Consider the following 20,931-nt stretch of genomic DNA (forward strand, 5'->3'; position numbering starts at 1 on the left):
GGGGGAGAGCTAAATGGAGATGAAGTGAGGGTCAAGGAGCTAATGCTGGAGTGTGCAAATCAAATTCAGCAAAACTGTCTCACCACGTGCGGCACTCGTGGCATCTACGCATTATATACAGATCAGTGAGGTGAATCAGTCAGAAATGTTGCATTAGGGAGAGTTTATAGAAACAAAAGGGAAACCCCTTTTGCTGATCTTCAAAACCGGTGAAACAGCAACCAAAACTTAAATGACATACAGCATGGAAAAAAAACAAAACAACAAAAACCCTCTGGCTCCTGGATGTAAAAGCAGTTATTGGTCTGCCTACAGGAGCTTACCTTTATTCCATAGTGCTTATTTGATCTTTTGGTCCATTTGAGCTTGTCTTTGTTTGAAAAAAGAATACTTTTCTCCTGTTTGCTTTTGTCTGTTGCATTAGCTGAAATGTGTGCTTTGATCAGGGTGGACCCCATGCAGAGCTGAGTGGGATACCCAAAAGATTACGACAAGACAAAAAAAAAGAAAAGAAAAAACAAGTGCTTGAGTGTTTCTGAGTGAATTGCTCAGATGAAAGTTTCTCTTTTTAATAGGTAATTCTCAGTTTGACACATTTCCCGAAGCGAGCGTCTTTGGTCCAACGTGGCAACCTCCTGGCGGCGCACCTTCCTGTTTGTATTGAGAGTGCACCGTCACTTCTAGCTGTCAAATCCTGCATTTTTTTTTTGCAGGTGTCAACTCAATGATACAAAAAAAGGTGGAAAATCTTTGAAGTCACAGTTTGATGTTTTCCCTCAGAAGAAAAAAAAATATTGTGACTAATTAGGTATAAAAGTGATTTACTGATGAGAGCTTATGCAGCTCTCAGTTGATTGTTTTCAGTATTTTCCTTAAAAGAAAAAAGTCTTAAAGTTTGCCTATCGGTTCCCCGGCAGTAATTGGAGGTGGTACAGGGTCTAGACCTGGGTGGAATAGGAGCGGTGCAGCGTCGCGCTCCGGCCAGCCCCGTGGGCCGCGCAGTGTGGCGAGTGCTGCTCCGGCTGGTCTAGACTTCGTTGGAAATGGAGCGAGACGGTACGAGGACATCGGGAGTGGCGGGGAACCGATAGGGCTGATGGTCATGTGATCTCTGTGAATGGAGATTCCCGCGAAGTCTGCAGGGGTAGAGAAAGGAGTGAGAAGGAGAGAGAGGTGGGGAAGGGAGGGTGGAGGGGAAAGAAAAGGGGGAGGTGGAGAGAAGAATAATCCTATGCAATGTGCAGAATGAGTTTGTAGGAAGAGAGGATGTACGAACAGGAATAAGACAGAGATAATGAGGGATAACGGTGACAAAAAGGGTTCAGGTTTGGTTAGAATGGTTGCATGTAGGCATTGAAAGGCGGAGGGGAGGCAGAGAGTGCAGGATGCTGGAGGGGAGTGAAGGATTGAGAGGAGAAGGACAAAGTGGGAGACAGAGGAAAATAAGCAGTAAGGTGAGGGTTAGTGACAAAGACAGACCACAGAGGAAGGAAGACATTCACACAGCCACTCAGACGTGAGCACCCCTTTGAGAAACGCTTTGGGTCATTCAGACCTTTTTAGGAGAGGATAAAACCTTCATGGGCATTTACTGTCTGTTAGTCCTGGAGGGCGAACCGCCTTCTTTCACTGTCAGACTGCTGACGCATGCCAGGAGGTCTGGCCCTCTAACCCAACAGTGACAAGGAAAGCAGAATGAATGCATATGATGCCTCCTGCCTCTTCATTTAAAGAGTTGAACGAATAACAAAAGTCCTTTTGTGTCTTTATTTATTGTTTTTACTCCGCAACAGCCTACAACTCTAAAGTGAACCTGAGCACCATGTCTCATCTCCGTAGCATATTGCTGCCACCACCATGCTTATCACTGAGGGTGGTGTGTTTGGGGAGATGTATGCTGTAATGCAACACACATGTTTTGAATGAAGGCTAACAATTTCAGCTCTTTTCTCATATGACCGTAGCACCAACTACAATTCACAGGTGAGTTCACTCTAAAGGTGATTTTCACGCCAGAGTGAATGATTTACATCGTCCTTATGTTTTTAGGAGCTCTGGGACATGAAGGGAGGGGAAGGAAGCGAATACAATGAAGGGAGGGTGCCGGTGGACCTTCGAAGGTTGCAAAGCGATATTCGCTGGAGTTGAAAACAAAATTTTTCTGTATTTTTCAATTGCAGATAAACAATCAGGGAATAGATGCAGCTATGACGTAAAGGAGTTCTTTGGAGAAAATATTTTCTCAGTCAAAATGGAAAAAAAGAGAAAATAATGTGGACAAAAGATCAAGTTGGAAATTCTCTTAAGAGGTTTTTAGGCGGATTTATAAGAAATAATTTCAATTTAGCCTTAGAAGGACTACTAAATCATTCATCATATGTTGTCCTTCCTTCGATCTAGTGCAGACACTGGTCAGCCGCTGCCAACTCTCTCTTTTGGGTTCTCCACCTGGTGAACTTCTCCGATGTTCCTCTATCCCCCTTCGATCTCCCAACATTAGCTTGCAGAGCTAATCGTTACCTCTCCTCCGATCTGGCAATCTCTCTGAACAATGAACTGCTCCACGGGAAGCTTATGTGATCCAGCTGTAGCTCCTGGACTCCCACAGCTAGAAGCATCAATAGAGGATCTTGTGGATCTAGAGCAGGGGTCGGCAACCCACGGCTCTTTAGCGTTCCCCTGCCCTGGAGCTTTTTCAAAAATTTCTGAAAATCAAGTTTTTCTTTCTTTTGTTTTAATATGGTGTTCAGGAGGTCAAACAAAAAATAAATATGTTTTCCAATGCTGTAAACATTTGTATAATAAATAAATTTAAGTGGGTGTCATAACTTGCAACCAGCGCTGCGCAGTGCCAGGCAAACAAAGCTGCTCGAGTGTCTCGGACCATGGATCCCAAAGGGGAAAAAAGGAAGATAGCTGATGAGAAAAGAGGATTCAAAGGATGGACCGTATCATTTTCTTTCATAATCAATGCGGAAAGGATTGCCCGCATTTTTGCCTTGTAATGAGAGGTTGGCAAAAAATTAAAATAAAAATTTGGAAAAGCATTTCCAGGGAAGGTAAGCTAAATATGCAGCCAACAACCAAGCTGGGAGGGAGAGAAAAATGGTGACTGCAGAACTTCTGGATAAATTAGAGGAGGGCAAATTTAGATTTAAGAAGTGGATTGCATCTCCAAACTCCACTACTGCTGCTAGTTTGGTTGCAAGGTTCGAAAACCGTCCACAGATCGAACAGGTAGAGCTCTGATGCTCATTTGCTCGAGGATGAAGATTTAATCACGAATGCTTATTATATATTTAAGCCCACATAGTCATTTTCTATAGTGGGATAAAACACTTAGAGCCCGTGTTTCCATAAGAGGCATGTATAAGACTTTTGTGCGGCTCTAGGCAGATTTATTTTTGTTTTTTTGGTCAAACATGGCTCTTTGAGCAGTTTGGGTGGCCGACCCCTGATCTAGAGAAACCCCTGCCTTAGACTTTGTTTGGCTTTCAAAAAGAAATAAAGCACTCTACAAAATCCACATTCTCCATGTTACAGTGAAACTTAACAACCAGCAGATTAGCTGATGTGAATGAGCCTTTCACCTGCCCTGTAAATTTTTCCACCATCTGAACTACTGTTGCTCACCAGGGAAATTTCTTGCGCAAAGTCAGATGAGCAAAGGCTGTAAATTGGTGGTTTTTGTTGTTGTTAAGGGGTTCTATGAAGGCACCAGTAGGTATTAAAACTTTTCTCATTATCGCCTTCTCTCTTTGTGCTCCTAAATGCTCCAGAACATCTCTCCAAGGGGGTGAGAGGACTCGTTGATCAAAAGTAACATTTATATGAAGTTGTTGATGCTGAAAAGTCTCTAGGTAAGGTTGAAAGTAAAAAAAAAATTCATTTTGCATGATATAGGATTTTTAACAGATTTGCCAGGTTTTCCCCTTTATTTGTAAGGACTGATGTGAAGTTTTACTAAGATATGAGTCATCCTCTGCCTTAGTTCACACAAAGGATATCTTTGCAGAGTTTTTTAAGCTTTCAGCTTAAGTGTGCAAAGATTGAAATGATTCATTCGGGTCTCTAATTCATAGGCTGCATGCATGCTTATTTTGTTAGAGTGCAGGAAAAGGGAGGATAACGATTTATCTCAGCCATTTGGTGGGCACAGTTTCGCTTTACACCCACCCTTACCTGAGGGCCACTTAACTTTTCGAGTGGACTTTCCATACAGGGCAGTGTCACCATGGGCATGCCCAGCATTGATTCAGGGCGTTGTGTTTGCAGTGGAGGCAGGCTTGGCTGAAACTGTTGGAAGTTGTTAATGACACAGGTCACCTGTAGAGCGATGGAGAAAAAAAAGTCAGACCAGATACTACCTTTCGCTGACCCGAACATTTTGATTAGTCATTTGAAAATCATGACTTGTGTCAACTCGCTTTGAGTTTTGCTGGAAGAAATTGGGCCAGACTTGTGGCAGAGACACAATCAAAGCAACAGCGACACCTCAGCTTTTCAAATCTGACATCAAAAGAGGTACCGGGTCCGACGAAGACATCTTAAAGGAATTGTACACCTAAAACATGATTAGCCTTCATTTTCTTCTCACCCCCATACTGAACAACACTCTGGAGTACTTTTTTGATATCTCAAATGCACCTGGAGATCTGGGAGGCTTCTTGCTGTCTGCTGACATTCAAATAATGGAGGTCTATGGTGCCCGAGGCAGAAAGGTCCATAAAAGTCCACAAAAAACGTGTCAATATTCCTCCATACTGCTCGTCCAATGTATTCCAAGTGTTCTGAGTGGGTAGCATCCACAATTTACTCGAAACGAAGTCATTTAGAATGTTTTTAGAGCATAAACAGTAGTGTATAGGATTTTCTAAAAGCGCGTTCACGAGTCTACGGAAACCGCGGCAGACCAAACCAGACGAAAGAGCGCATTCAGCTCGGCAAAGAACTCATGCTCTTCCTCAACACTGAAGTCCTCAGACATTTTTCTTTCGTTGTTTCTTTCTTTGCACAGGTAAACAGCACATTTCTTCTTCTACGCTTGCATTATCAGCAGAGCAGATGCTGAATGCGCACTTTCGTCTGGTTTGGTCTGCCGCGTGAACGCGCTTTTAGGAAATCCTATACACTACTTTTTATGCTCTAAAAACATTCTAAATGACTTCGTTTCGAGTAAATTATGGACGCTACCCACTCAGAACACTTGGAATACATTGGACGAGCAGTATGGAGGAATATTGACACGTTTTTTGTGGACTTTTATGGACCTTTCTGGACACAACTGAACCGCGCTTACATGGTACTAGTTCATCAGTAGGGCTCGGTGCGGTTCATTTTCGGCTCGGTTCTCAGATAACAAATAGCGTGTGAGCAGACCGCGTCATCTCCTTAGAGTCACCCTCCGTAATCATGGAATTTCAGACATTAATAAAAATACTAGCTTCTCTGTCGTGCCACAGATTTCCAGTGATGATTCAGCGATTCCAGTGATGAACCTCAAAGGCTGTCGTTATTTCCTGCGTCTGTAAGCTCTGATTAGACTATTGTTTGTCATATCCACTTTCCAAAAGCCAACTCTGTCAAGTAAGGTCACCAAAGACAATTATTTTTGCCTGACTCTTCGCAAACAACAAAATATCACAATTATAACTTAACTTCCTAAATGTTATGGGCGTCGCCATGTTGATTTGCTTGTTAAAATGGTAAATGGCCTGTACTTATACAGGGCTTTTTCAAGTCAGGAAACTTGACTAAAGTGCTTAACACTACATTCAGTCATACACTCACTCACACACTGATGGTGGCAAGCTACATTGTAGCCACAGCTGCCCCGGGGCTCACTGACAGAAGCAAGGCTGGCGTACACTGGCGCCACCGGGCCCTCTGACCACCATCAGTAGGCAATGCAGGTGAAGTGTCTTGACCAAGGATATAATAACACTGAAAGCCGGAGTTGAGGCTTAAACCATCAACTCTTCGATTTTAGGGCAAATTCCTAAACCTGACGCCACTGTTTACCTCTAGAGAGCAGTAGTACCGTCGATTATGACTATAAGGCGAGGAACCGTGCTAGGGTGATATGTAAACGGTCATAAGGAAAAGAGCTCGGCACGAATCGGTTTTCAGAGGGGTAGTGTAAATGGGGCTTTAGTTTAAATGCCAATTTTACCTCATTCCAAACTATGAAGAAAAACTTTGGTTCTCAAGAATAAAATCAATATGGAAGAGTGATATCATTGCTTAATTTTATTGATAAGGGTTCCATCCATCCATCCATCCATCCATCTTCTCCCACTGTCTCAGGGTAGCGGTGGGGTTGGTGTCTATCTCTGACAATCTATTGATAAGAGGTAAGGTAGTCTCTGGACAGATCGCCAGTCTGCTGCTGGGTGCAGTTAAGAGTTTTAAACTGAAATATGTTTAACATGGAGTTGAATTATCTTTGTTAATACATTTTAAAATCTTGAATGAAAGCTGATATAAATTTATTCAATTTGTGTGCAGATTTATGACTAAACCTTCAGCTTGAATTTCACTTTCACCTGTTGTTCTAACACACAGGCAGGTGTTATTCGATAGATATTAAACAACATTTACCACACATACCTGTGATTCTAATTTTGAGAAAATCTAAGAGATTAAAGGGTTAAATCTACATTTATCGCCTCACCAAGAACACAGAAATAGCTCCACCGGTGAAGAATCCAGCCAGCACATCGGCCCAGTGGTTGCGGTACTCGGCGACCCTCACCACTCCCACCAGCATGGCCAGGCACAACAGAGTGAGGCTGATGGTGGGTTTGGTGAGCCGCGTACCCTTGGTTTTAAACACCAACGTCACATACATCTGCAGAGGGCCATTCAAAAGAGAAAGAGCAGTAAGGCACAAAAGTCATACAAGGTAATACATGATATTAAAACAGGGAAAATCTTTGATTTATTAACTACGGAAGAAGATTAGGGCCACTGAAAAAAAAAATGTCAGTATGATATGAGAAAGAAGTCAGAATTCTGACTTTAATCTCAGAATTCTGAATTTAATCTCAGGACTAAATTCTGACAGCTAACAAACATGTTGGCATCAAGCCGTAGCCATGTCTGTTTTACAGACTAAACTAGGTCTCGTTTTTAAATCACCTTCTGCTCTTCCATTAATGAAATAGCATCACCAGGGACCTCTTGGGCACGTAAAAACTTGCCTAATTCTGTCTTCCACCAATGTGTTTCTGGCCCTCCCAAACAACTCATATCTTTGGCAGTGAAGCTGAGTGCTCCCACATCTCTTCCTTCATGGTGCCCATCTACATTAAGCTGATGAAGGTTCTCAGTCATCCAGGTCATAGTCATTCCGTAAAAATTCAAAAAATATCCACTGGACTTGGTTTCTAAGATTTGAAGACGTTTCGCCACCTCTCCAGGAAGCTTTCTCAATTCAAATGTCTTGATCCGCAGTGAGTTTGAGTCCGACCGACCGACTGACCCTCAGAATCACAGACAGGTTTCAGATATTACAGGCTAACGATGGAACCAAATGACCCATTCATCGGTTCATTTGCATGTTTCCAAGCGATACAAGGCTTTGTCAATATAAGACAAAGTCTTATCAAACTCACTGCGGATCCAGACATTTGAATTGAGAAAGCTTCCTGGAGAGGTTGCGAAACGTCTTCAAATCTTGGAAACCAAGTCCAGTGGATATTTTTTAAATTTTTACGGAACAACCATCTATATTAAGATTCAAAATTCTGAGATCAAAGTCAGAATTCTGATAAAAAAAAGTCAGAATTCTTAGATTAAAATCCGATTTCTGAGATTAAGGTCAGAATTCTGAGAAAAAAATTTGAAATATGAGAAAAAAGTCAGAATTCTGAGAAAAAATTTAGAATTCCAGATTAAACTCAGAATTCCTCCTTTTTTCCCATATTAAACTGAAATAAAAGTTTACTTTTTTTTTCTTGGCTGCCCTAATTTACAGATTTTTCAAACAATAAACTTTTTCTTTTTTTTTCTAAAGGACAACAAAGAAGACTAACTAACTAGCAGTGTGCTCCGACCTACCACTGTGTACATTGCGGAGTACACACTGAGTGCCGCATCCTTAGAAGGGAAGGATTTCCGTGCTGACATGACAACCAAGGGGTTGCCTGTGCAGGCGCGGCGCTCTGTGATGTACTGCATGGTTGACTGGCAGCCTAACGCTGTGTAGTTTGGTCGGCAGGCGGACAGGAAATGAGGCGTCTGGTTTCCCGTCACCACCTGGCCGGCATTGGCAAAAATGGCAGTGGTGAACAAGCCGAAGGCATACACGCCTATGTAGAAAAAAACACAAGAATCCGATGGGAGCATTAGTGGATTAGGTAATAAGATGTTAAAGATTTCTATCTCTGCATATGGGAGAAGAAATAAAAGCAAGTTCAATGTTTGTGATAAGCATCTTATCTTGTACACATGCTTAAAGATAAAACAGATGATACTTTCCCCCCTCTCCTTAAAATAGCTCCAACACTTTATTATCAGTCAAGGTGTGAAATTGTCAGAGTAGTCTTCACCTCAGCTCAAGATGCAAACTTGCAAGCTTGTTAATATTCATGGAAGTGTCCCTGCAGGGATCCTCAATCTTCTACCTCTAGGATCACAGCCCATTTAATCGTCCAATTAACAGCTTCTTGTAACAGTACAGAATGACAAACTGGAGTGTTGCTGCCTTATCTTTGATGATGCTGACTTGTTTCTTTATGTTTTCATTCATCCTCAAGCCTCACTCACAATATAGCTGTGATAAGAAGATATATAGTCCCATTAGCATAAATGTAGCTGAATTAATTGACCAGTTTTGTTTAATTTGAAGATGGTGGGGGTGCTGATTAACCTTCGTTGACCTCTGAAAGTTTTCATTAATCTTCAAAATAGTAGCAGCACAAATATAATTGTTGCTGCAGAAACATAGCACAAAGTTTGACACCATTTTTTTTAGATTTTATCTTGGCTGTTCCCCAATTTCGTCTCAGAACCAGATGAGATGGTAAAAGAAAGTTACTGAATAACTACTGATACTGAGCAAAGACGCATCTGAGCAACAAGCACTCACTGACTGAAATATTAAATTGTTGATATGGTAGGGTGACCGGACGTCCTCTTTTTCCCAGATATGTCCTACTTTTCATACCTAAAAAAATGTCAGGCGATAATTTCAAAATCGTCCGGGATTTTGGTCGACTACACTGCGCGCTCTCTGACATCCAGTTGCCTGGAACACTTGATGAACAGAGCATCACTTTGGAGAGATACGTTCAGGTTTTACAAGCAACCTCCTCCCCACACCCATGAATTATTGTATTGCCTGCACGCCCTTCATATTCAAATAAAACAATAGATATCAAGTTTTCATCCGAATACCTGAAAGGAATGTTTGCACATAGTATGATCATTAGTTGACCTAAGCAATGTTTAATATTTGGTCATCTGCTGGCAGTATTTACTCACAGATTCACCACTGTTCCTGTTGTATTTTGTTATACCCGACGCATCTCTCTAGGCATTTCATTTATTCTCTGGATTTTCTCAATTGATCGTGGACTAGGCCTTTCATTTCGCACCTCTGCTGGGAAAATGCGGCTTGCTTTGCTCCATAAGATCCTGGATCACTTATGTCTTGTTTAGACATTAAAGAAAGTACAAAAAAAAGCTATGATGGGAGTAACGGTGTTGAAAGTAACGGCGTTACTAATGCTATGTTAAGAAGAGGGGAAAGCTACCTGCCGGGGTTTAATAGCCCTTCAGATAGCGTCCCCACCTGTTAGACAGGAGGAACACTATCTGACGGGGTTTAGAAGCCCTTCAGATAGCGTTCCCCCATGTTAGACAGGGGGAACACTATCTGCAGGGGTTTAGAAGACCATCAGATAGCGTTCCCCCATGTTAGACAGGGGGAACACTATCTGCAGGGGTTTAGAAGACCATCAGATACCGTTCCATGTCGTCAGGGGGAACACTATCCGACGGGGTTTAGAAGACCATCAGATATTTGCTTTTACTAGTAACTAGTTACTTTTATTGTGGAGTAACTCACTTTTTGGGAGAAGTAACTAGTATCTATAACTAATTACTTTTTCAAAGTAACGTGCCCAACACTGTATAAAACACAGAAGGGAAATATGTCAAGTCTACTGAGTGCTATTAATTTATCTGAAAGCCTTTGTAGGTAAGCAGAGTGAGCTAATGGCAGAAAGTCCTTATGTGATAGTGATGTTGGGAGTAGACTAAGCCCTTAGAAGCAGGACTTCTATAGACAATTATAAACAGTCAGGCCAACTATTTTCAGGTGCACTGCTGCTAAGATCATAAAAATGTTCGTAGTTTAGAAGTTCCAGCAAGAATTTATATTTTTTTCTTAACTTCTTCTCAACTGTGGATGAAGGGACCAGAAAAAAGAAGTGAAATGTCATATCATATATTTTTTGTGTGGACAGAGTCATTCTCACCTAAGAAGCGAACAATCCGCCTGAGCAGAGGGTTGAAGTAGCAGCAGTCTGCTGTGACTATGGTCTTCTCCTGGGTTCCCTCTGCCTTGGTAAAGAACGCACAAAGCTCTCCAACCAGGATCTGTGCATAAAAGTAAAACAAAGAAATATGAATCCCAAAAAGTTAAAAAACAATCCACTGGACTTGGTATCCAAATTTGAAGATGTTTCGCTTCCCATCCAGGAAGCTTTATAATTCAAAATGTCAGAATAGCATTGGGTTTGAGGCTTTATAGAGTGCACCAAAAACAAAGCCTTGTTTTGGCTTAGAAAACATGCACATTGAACTGGATGAATGGATCCACCCCTTTGGAATGGGAGTTGTTTGGGTTCTTTGTTAGCCTGCAATACCTCATACCTGTCTGTGTCTCTGAAAGGGGGGTCGTTAGAGGGAATTGTTGGCCTCTAACGAAGGTGTTCCCTTCTCATGTCTTCCTGCTATGGTTTATAATCATCTATGGTTTAACTAGTGCTATTGTTTTAGCTGTATTGTACTTTGCTTGCTGGCAGTACGTCAGAAGCTTGCTTAAAACTTGTCCAGACTCGGACTGCCACCATCTTTTTGTTTATTTGGAACGATACATACATTTTGGGCAAAATGTGCAATAAAATTTGCATTGAAAATATTCTAATCATACTTCAAGCAAAAACGTGTCTTTTTTTGTCTATTATGTTCTCTTCAAAGTAATTCTGCCTTTCATTTTCCTTCTTTTAACTCATTTACACAGTTGTTTAGTATTTTATTAGTAAAATTTTTTATCCAGCTAAACCTAACCAAATGCAAAGTACGTTTTTGTTAAGACAAAGTTTTAGGAACCAAGTAAAAGAACAAAAACCTAATTAAAAAAGATTTTTAAGTACTGTTAGCATGCAGCAACATGTTCAACACTAGAATCTTATAATGCAAAAAGCATAATTTACTTCATAGCTGCCTGTCATTGCTAGTGTTTTTTCATGTTTAAATGAATGTGGACTGCATTTTAGCAGTTATTAAGTGAAAATTCTTATGCTTTTCACTTAATTACTGAATAACCTCAACAAATCTGTTCTGTATTAAGGCGCTGGTCTATTCATTGATTTATAGACTAACAGAAGTATGTTAGGTCTATTCGCTGAGGTACAGGGAACCAGTGAAAGGACTTCAGAACTGGGCTGATGTGCTCTACTTTCTTATTTCTAATGAGAACACTGACAGCAGCGTTTTGGATCAGCTGCAGATGTCTGATGGACTTTTTTGGCTAAAACTACGAGGGAACAGTTGCAGAAATCAATTCTGTTAAAGTTACATGGATATTGAGTTTTTCAAGATCCTACTTGTACATTAGTCCTTTAATCCTGGAAATGTTCTTCAGGTGATGAGAGGCAGACTTAGTAACTGACTTTATGTGAGAAATCGTAAACCATGCAAGTAAACTCACTATAGTCCTGAGAAAGTGAAGAACGAGTGTCGATTAAAGCTGTCAGTAAGTGTTAATATGATGTGTGGAGCTTCTTTAAATTCCAGCTTCCAACCAACATTGTTAAAGCTTTTTTTCACACATAATGAGCAAATCACAGCAATATTTAGCCTTCAATGAGAACATTTCCATGTAGGAATTGTGTCACTGAATCTGTGGTGTCTGCACCACTACCTCTGTAGTCCTTAATTATATACAGCAAATAACGAACCAGTTCAAAGCGTAGTAATGACTAATGTGTTACTGTCATTTACAAACTAATTAGTTTTCTTTAAAGCAGGCCAAGCCTAAATCAACGCCAGCAAAACCAAGTGCTAACATGTTTTGAGCTTTCTTTATAAAGTTAAGACAAACTTTTTTTCAATAATATTAAATGTATTTTCTAATCTGTTCATTACATTGAATTCATATGATGGAAGAGTCCTTAACAATGTCCTCCTTCATGTTTTACCTTCTTTGTCTAAACATAACATAGCTAAAAACACACATCGGCCATCTAGAGTGTCCCTGGTGTTAATAAGGCAACCAAAGTTATTAATACCGCAGGAATACTCACATTGTATTGATACCCAATTATCTAAATGGTTATTGATTTCTGATCAAATGAGACAAATAGAGTCTTTAAAATATTATTTAAAATCAAATTATCCATTGCAAAACCATCAAGATAAACTTTGTTCCTAAATATAAAATCTATGCTGAACAGTGGTATTGTTGCATCATTTTACTGTGGATCATTTGATGATATGCTAATCAAATCATATGAAAAAATAAAAGGCATAGCCCATGTGCGTTTTCTCTGATGTCTACTGTTTTTTTTAGTTCTCAGTATTTTTGGATGTTTGCCTCACGTTTTCATCAAAACTACAAGAACTTATCTCCGCCTCAGTTATCTCTGCATTTTTGGTTCCTCAAGCAACTTCACCCTCCCTTGACACCTAAGGTAAACGGGCAGCTATACAGGGATTGCGAAAAAAAAAACAAAAAAAAAAAACTAAATAGTTTTTATTTAAAATAAAATAGGTTAGAAAATGTATATGTTAAAAATAAAAATATGTTAAAAATAATACATATTATAACTCTGCCTTTTAACCAATATCTCATGAGGCTTTAAGCACAGGCTTTAAGCATGATTCCATCCATCCATCCATTTTCTGTCACGCTTTATCCCAGCTGGAGTCAAGAGTGGTGCAGGTGCAATCTCCAGCTGTCTACAGGGGAGAGGCGGGGTACACCCTGGTAAGGTCTAGTCCATCGGAGGGCAACGAAGGGACAGCTTTCCCAGCGTTTGTGTCATTACACTGTCAGAAGTACAGAGCAACAAAATGAACTCTCTGCAATTAACCCATCCCCTTTCGGAGCAGTGGGCTGCCATTGTGTGGGACCTGGGAAGTGGTGTGGGGTTAAGAGTCTTTCCTCAGCAACCCAGAGTGGCAGTCTGTGGGAGTGGGGCTCGAAAAATCCCTCCAATAATTGCATTTTTTAAAAGGGCTCCAATCATCAATCATCAATATCTCTCACAAATTAGTGGATTTAATAAATGTAAACCACATCCCACAACTAAAAGAGTGTAAAATTATCTTACTAGATGGAAATCCCTACCCATATAGGGCTGCTCCCAGGCTCAGACTGGTAATCTGTGACACTGGGCATCTGCCCAATGGGCCGGTCCTAATTTCAGCGTGTGAGGGCCGGCCCTCCTTAAACACTTACTCTCTTACCCTCTCACCGAAGCACCTACCTGTGATAGTAAATAACTCAAGGAGCTCAAGAAGTATTACAATGTTAACTTCCTAAATGATGCATGCAGTATATATAGCCCTTCTTGTCATGGACATCCCTGTGACGGTTGACACATGGTGGAATTTTCTATTTCTTTAAACTGTAAATTATAATAATACTAAAATTCATTCTTTAAACCAAATTACGGTGTTCCTCTTATATCTGGCCAATTTGTGTTTGAATATTTTGCAAAATTATGTTGCGGTGCATGATGGGGTTTTGCATCAGTTTACATTAATCCATTTCATTGCCCACATGCCACCTAGACTCGCAGTAAATGTTTACACACCGCTGAGCTTTCATGTATTGATTCTTGAAGAACTGCCTGTCTGCCTCTATATTGTATTGCTTTATGTTGTTTGTTTTTTTACAACATTCGGGCTTACGCTGAACAAGGTTGTGTGAGTATGTGTAAGGGTGTCTGGCTCGCTTCGTGCAAGTGCGGACGTTATGCAGCAGTCATGTTGCATCCGTGTTAATAACCAAAGCCAGTTAAACCGCATTATAGAAGTCTTGGTGATGGTTGAAGATAGATCGGTTAATCCACAATGTGTATTGGTATTGTGTTTCACATTTGAGACGCACGCATTTGAAGGTGCTTCTATTTTTTTTGGGGGGGGGGCGTTGTAGATGGAAAAATGCCAGGGCCGAAAATCGTTGCCAGTCTGAGCCTGGCTGCTTCAATAATAAAGATGTTCTTGCTAAAAATAAATTATCTACAGTATTTCCCATGATTCCAAGAAAACCAGGATGGTTTAAATCTTCCACTACCGAATTTCTCTGGAAACATAAACCCCCATGTATTAGCTAGAAGACTAAAGACAAAGGAGGATTACATGGGCCCTACTTCTCTCATCACTTCAAAGCAAATAGGCTACAATACATATGTAAATGGCAAAATAACAGCCCAAGATGAGTCCTAGTTAGATGTAGAACAGTCTCTATCATTTGATATTAATGGTGCTGATCTTCCATTCTTTAACTTAAACATAAAAATGCATATAAGTTTTAAAAGCATCAGGAATAGCTCATCTTTGACAGCTTGGAGGGGGGTTTATCAAAATGGCAGGATCCTCCTTTGGCAGGTTGGCTACCTGCTCTGGTGTCTTCCTACAAGCACTGCTAGGTCCTGGCTTGTGCTTGGTGCCCCCCTGGGCCTCAGACCCACCCGGGACCACCTTGGGAATGATCGCCTGCCAGCGGAGCCCATTGGCTCGCTTTGCGTAGATAAAAGTGTTTGACCTCCGGGGTCAGCCCATCAGGGTTTGGGCCCCTTTGGGGTTTGTCTCCTCAGGAGACAGGTCCTCGTGTCCTTCTGTGTTTATTGGTCCTAGGCCAAGTGGGGCAAGTCTGTGGCCACCAACACCTCCTATTGAGCATATTTTCTTCTAAAGAAGCTTTGTAAATCCGTTATACAGGAGGCTGCCCATGCATACGTAGTCTCTTTCCAGATGTTAACAGATACACACTACTACTAAACTAAGCTGTAGCTACAGATACATATATACCACCCTGAATAATATTTTGTAATCAGCATGTTTTGCCTTCAACATACATTGATATCTAAGGGATTTTGCTGATGTTCTGTTTTCTGTCCCTCTCGTCTCAAACTTGTGTGGAAGCAGACTTCTAGGGGTTACTGTATATCTTCTATTTTGGCTATTTTGTCACTTTTCATGCTCTCTTTCCTGTCTCAGTCTTTTTCTCTCCCCTTAGTTCTTATTCTCATTCTTTCTCACCTCCCTTTCCATCTGCGTGTCCGTTGTATACAATTTTACTACCTAAATAATTTTCAGTAATGTTTAATGTACAAGTGGCAAGCGGAACCACATGGCAACAGTTATAATTATCTGCTAGGGAAAGTAAGTTTGTTGGTCTATTATCTATCATCATCATCTTAAAATGCTTAAACTGATCAAACTTGAACTGGATAATGCTTCAGTTAAGTGCTATTTTTAATCCGGTATGTGATTCTCAAACATTAAAAACATCACAGATCCATGGATAATAATAATTAAAGAAAAGATGTGTGCCAAAATATGCAATTAAGTTTTTGATTGCAATCTAAAATCAGATGCAGCTCTCTGGAGTCATGGTGTTTATTGTTCTGGTTGAAATAATCCTCTGACATAAAGTGATGTCAGGTAATTCATTTTCTTTTATATGTTGCTAAGTGGTGCAGCCTGTATTAACTGGGGATTTCTTAATGGGATGAAACTGTGAAGCTTACGAGCATGGGGCGCCCTAAACCCACAGTAGCTCTAGGTATTGAATAGCTTTCTATAATACAAATACGCATTACCTGTAAAATCCTTTTGGCAATATGCATGTCCTACTGTGACTGCAGTGGCACCCACTTTATCACTGATTGTTTTCCATCAGCCTAGCTTAATCTGCACACTTAACATATTTCTACATTTCTGCCTGATTTTGGCAGTGACTGAGCCACTAAACATGCCTGGGGAGTGAGAGCAAAAGGGAAATGAAAGAGGACGGTTCAAGCAATATGAAAGGACAACAGTGTTTCCATTGAAGCCCTGTGTTAAAACCCTGTAGGGACCTGGCTGAAGTAGCCGCGCTGTGAACAGCGTGCCCAGCTAAAGGGTTTCTTCCATTAAAACCATAAAACCTCATTGGGTGTTCCATGGCAACACTAAACACTAACATGACCATGAAATCAAAGTCGAAGGGGTGTAAACTAGTGGCTGCAAAATCAGATATAAACAGGGCATCATCACACTGAGAGGATTTCTTAAGCAATTAAAAGCAGAATAGGTGCCGTTTCCATGGGGACTGCTGCTTTTGAGATTTCCCTTTGTCATTTCACTTTATAAGACATAACTTTCTGGGCATCTGGTTTGATATCTTTGTATGTGTGGATTGCATGCATTGTTATCGTCATCTGGTGAAAATGTCATGTCAACAGCATGTCTGTAGATATATTAACAGAAAAATATGGTGGTGTTTTCAATATTTATTTTGTTTGCTGTATAATTATTCCATTCATCGATAGATACATCCCCCCCACAAACACACACACAAACCCACACACACCCACACACACTCCTTCTGCCATCGTAGTGAGGACAATGTATTGTCTCCCATTGACTTCCATTGATTATCAGCCATTTTCAACCCTCTCTATGCCCTCACCCTAAAACTAACCCTAAACCTAACCATTACCAATGCATACCTAACCCTAACCAATTGCACCTTAGCCCTAAACCTAACCATTAACAAAATAGCATGTGAGGAGCAGCAAAATGTCCTCACTTTGCAACAACTGGTCCTCAATTTGATGGCGAATTTGGAAAAAATGGTCCTCACACTGAGGGCTAGACACGTGCACCCACACACACACACACACACACACCCATACATACAGACAGTTACCATATTTATCCATGTACTAGGTCACATTTAAACGTTTTACATGAGCTAAAACTCCTGAAACAGATTGTTCAGCCGAGGATTTTTTTTTCCTATGCCATGTTTCTACAGCTGAAGACATGTGACTTTAGGAATGTATTGCAGAGACAAAAGAAAAGCCTCTGTAAGCTTTTAAAGACAGGTGAACACCTGCACAAAATATTATGTAACATAGAATATAGCTGCTGTTAAGATAAAGTCTGTCATAACTTCAAGAATACTAGGATGGTAAAGCGAGCCTGCTAGCTTTTTATTTCAGCATTTAAAAGAGAGTAAAATTTATTCAAATATCGAAATAACCTAAATTTTTGTTATTTAGCTTTAAACAACGTACCCTGTCCCTGGTTACTTTTATTTAGGCCAGGAGGGGTGACAGCTCCAAACACAAGTATGCATCAGGCTCTTTTAAATAATTGGAGCTTAGTTACCACGTCAAATATATTCCCTCTTATAAGTTTTTTTTGTTCGTACAGTATGTGGAAAGCTTTGTGTCTTAATTATCAGGAAATATGTGACTAAAGCTGTAAAGTTCAACTCAGTCAATGTGACCAAACTGTAAATCTAAGGATCAATGACTGCTTCTGTGCTCCTCCACACTATTCGGCTCAGGCTGTTCAGTCTGAGCCGGGAATCAAACCATTTAAATATGTGAAATAAAGAGACAATAGCAGCTTTATCAAAATCTACTGAAAATTATTTAGTCACTGGTATCTCTTTTTCTTTTCAGAACTCATAGAAAAATAGGATGAAGATAGTTTGATCTTTGCCATCTGCTTTGGTTTTGGTTTGAGAGGCAGGAGAGAAGAGGGTACTTAGCTTCAGATCAAAGTTTCCCTAAGTCCCTTACCAGAAGGTCGGATTTCAGGCGGTCTCCTTTATGTTACCTCTTAGTGGTCCACACATCAAAGTGCATTTTAAGTTAAGATGCAGAGTTAAAATGTACTTGGCACCCTTTTATACTTGTGACCACAAAAAATAAGGTTATGATAGGTGACCAATAAAAATAAAGATGTATTTTTTTCTTTTATTTATATAAATAAAATATTTATAATTTACAATCTATCAAAAATCTTACAATTACATTTGACTATTTATTGCATTAATTTAAATGTAATATTTATATTATAATACATCTTCTTCTTTCATCTTACATATCTTTATTAAATGTCCCATTTTGATCCTTGCGACTTTCGTCTCGATGCCTCTTGACCCTCGCCCCTCTTCTAGGCAGTTTTCAGCCTGAAAAAAGTATTTTACAAGTCCAAGCATCCTCGCACAACCCATGTTCAATATTTTATCCATTTAAATATTTCTCTCATGGCTTTTAGGTATTACACTGGTCAGTCTGTGTCAATTTATTGTTAGACGTTATGAAAGTTGGACAGTAAATAAACCGACTACTGTTGATTTAGAAGTGGCCTGGATTGTGGTTTGGAGCAGCCTTCAGACAGATTGACCCTCCGGCTGTAGCCACAGAAGTTCACAGTATAAACATCAGTTCTGCCACATAATTTTTGTCAAAATATAATGATATTTAAGAGTTTTATCACAGGAGATAATATTCCCTGAATATGAACAGTTTGGATGAGGTGAATATGCAAGAGGAAAGCAGTGTGACCTCCTGTCCTCGTTGATTGACAGCTCTGTAGCCTGATACCGCTCAGTCATAAAACTGGCTTGAACTGAACTATGGACACACAGCAACAAAAATTTTTTTTTATTTCCATAAGGAGGGGCTGTGCACAACATAAGAGTTAATAAATAGGGCAAAGTAGATCTAAATCAAGATGAGTTGTTAATGGCGAAGATCAAAAATGATAGTCAAAAATAACTGCTAAAGCAAAATGAAGAAAATTACAAGAGCATTCAGTGTCATTATGATTTAAGCTTGGTAATTGAAAATTTTAATCAACTCCGTGAGAAATATTCCTTTGCTTTCCCCAAACCAACAAGTGGAGTAAACTACATGGTTTTTGAGCACACATTATACTGGATTTACACAAGAAATTAAACAATAACTAAAACAGAGGAATGCTGTTAAACCAATAGGGAAGTTATCTGATATATAGCTGAAATAAGTGTTGAAAAGATTCTGTAGCTTTGTTTTTAAATTTAAAATACATTTTTATAAGTTTATTCAAGTATTTCAGATTAAAACTATTGTATAGGAAACCTTAGAGCTCTGGAGATCATTTTAATGACTGCAGTAATTATTTCCATCAAGTTACTATGGGAACAAGAAAGAGGCACAATTCTCAAGCTAGTTAGACAATGGATGCAGAAAATCCTCGTTTGGTTTATTTATTTATTTTAATTATGGAATTATTATTAGGTGGAATTATAAAATAAGGAAATTGTGATTTTTAGAAAATGTTAAAGTTGAAATCTAAGAGGCAGAAATCTAAAAGACCCCATTTGTCCAAACTACGTTGAAATTCCAGCCCCTAAGGTTGTTTTTATTTTAAGAACATATCTGACCCTTGCCTGATATCTTGGCTTCCTCCCCCGGGGCTCTGTCCATCATATTTCAGCATAAATGGTTACACTGGAAGTTATTAAAAATTACACTAATATCATGCCGACACACTGACTTCTAATTGGCATAATATAAGCAGAAACAGTGTTTTTAAACACATTTACCTCCTTATTTGCACATATATGTGGGAAAAGTGCAGTGAAAGCAGCTAGTTCTCATATTAAGGGGCGATATGACCAGTGTTGTATAGTAACGAAGTAAAAATACTTCACTACTGTACTTAGGTATATTTTAGAGTACTTTATACTTTCCAAGAGTATACATTTTTTGAGAACTTTCACTTTTACTTCACTAGATTTACAAACTTAATTGCATACTTTTACTCCGATACATTTTCAATGTTTGGTTTAGTTACTGAGTAAAAAAAAAAAAAAAAAAAAAAACGAGCGAGAGAGAGCGAGAGAAACGCAAGTGTTTTGACCCCACCTACTGACTACAAAGTTGGGTCTTGCCTGGGCTTGTTCATTAATACCAATAGGATACGCCTGTTTTGCAAAGCCAGTCTAAATTTATCCTACACTTGGTTGTGTATATTATTTTAAGTGAATTTAACATTCAAAGTTTACCAAAATGTAAAAAAAATGCCATTCAAACTGCACTTACATTTTACTTATACTTTTCACTACATTACATTTACAGTAATTCTTATACTTAAGTACAAGCCATAGATACTTTAAGACTTTTACTCAAGCAACATTTCAGTCAGTGACTTGGACTTTTACCTAAGTCATATCTTAGAGAGGTACTTATACTTTTGCTTGACTCCGAGATTTCAGTACTTTATACAACACTGGATATGACTATCATCTCCTAATATGAAGAACAGTTAGAAAGTAAAAGGAGGGCTCTCAATTAGCAAAGAGACCAAAAAGAAAGACGATATATGTGTAGCCTCGAATGAAAGAAACCCCTCGAACCCCCACCTCTGGTGTATGGCACTCAGTGTCGCAGTGAACGCAAATGGGCCCCCGCCCCTTCCAAAGACACTCTGCTGCACCTCTAAGAAATTGTAGGTGACCGCAGACAGTGCTGCAGACAGGAGGCCTCTGATTGGTCAAATCTACATCCGCTCTACACTATGCGTATTTCATGTCTGGTACCTTACCGGCTTGTTTTGTTTGTATGACCGCCATTGTGGAAAACAACTCATGAAGATGGACCAGCTAGAAGAACGAGGTGCACAAGAACGCTAGGTACCTTTTTC

The 20,931-nt window shown here is 39.7% G+C and overlaps 1 protein-coding gene across 5 annotated transcripts in view; it reads right to left on the bottom strand.

Annotated features, from left to right (window-relative positions):
- Positions 1-265: 265 nt before the first annotated feature.
- The window catches only part of plppr2a (phospholipid phosphatase related 2a), a 112,032-nt gene continuing 91,366 nt past the window's right edge, over positions 266-20,931 (bottom strand). The window contains exons 4-8 of one of the 5 annotated variants that reach the window (XM_038296730.1): positions 10,485-10,605; positions 8,062-8,312; positions 6,674-6,850; positions 4,199-4,326; positions 266-1,388 (exon numbers count right to left, since the gene is read on the bottom strand). In XM_038296730.1, the coding sequence (XP_038152658.1) occupies positions 1,322-1,388; positions 4,199-4,326; positions 6,674-6,850; positions 8,062-8,312; positions 10,485-10,605 (744 nt within the window). In that variant the 3' untranslated portion in view covers positions 266-1,321. Of the gene's footprint in view, positions 1,389-4,182; positions 4,327-6,673; positions 6,851-8,061; positions 8,313-10,484; positions 10,606-20,931 lie in introns of all 5 variants that reach the window. The other 4 variants (XM_038296731.1, XM_038296729.1, XM_038296728.1 and 1 more) reach the window with 4 other exon arrangements.

The sequence above is a fragment of the Cyprinodon tularosa genome, unplaced genomic scaffold, assembly GCF_016077235.1.
Source record: "Cyprinodon tularosa strain WSP-4 unplaced genomic scaffold, ASM1607723v1 ctg376, whole genome shotgun sequence".
NCBI lineage: Eukaryota > Metazoa > Chordata > Actinopteri > Cyprinodontiformes > Cyprinodontidae > Cyprinodon > Cyprinodon tularosa.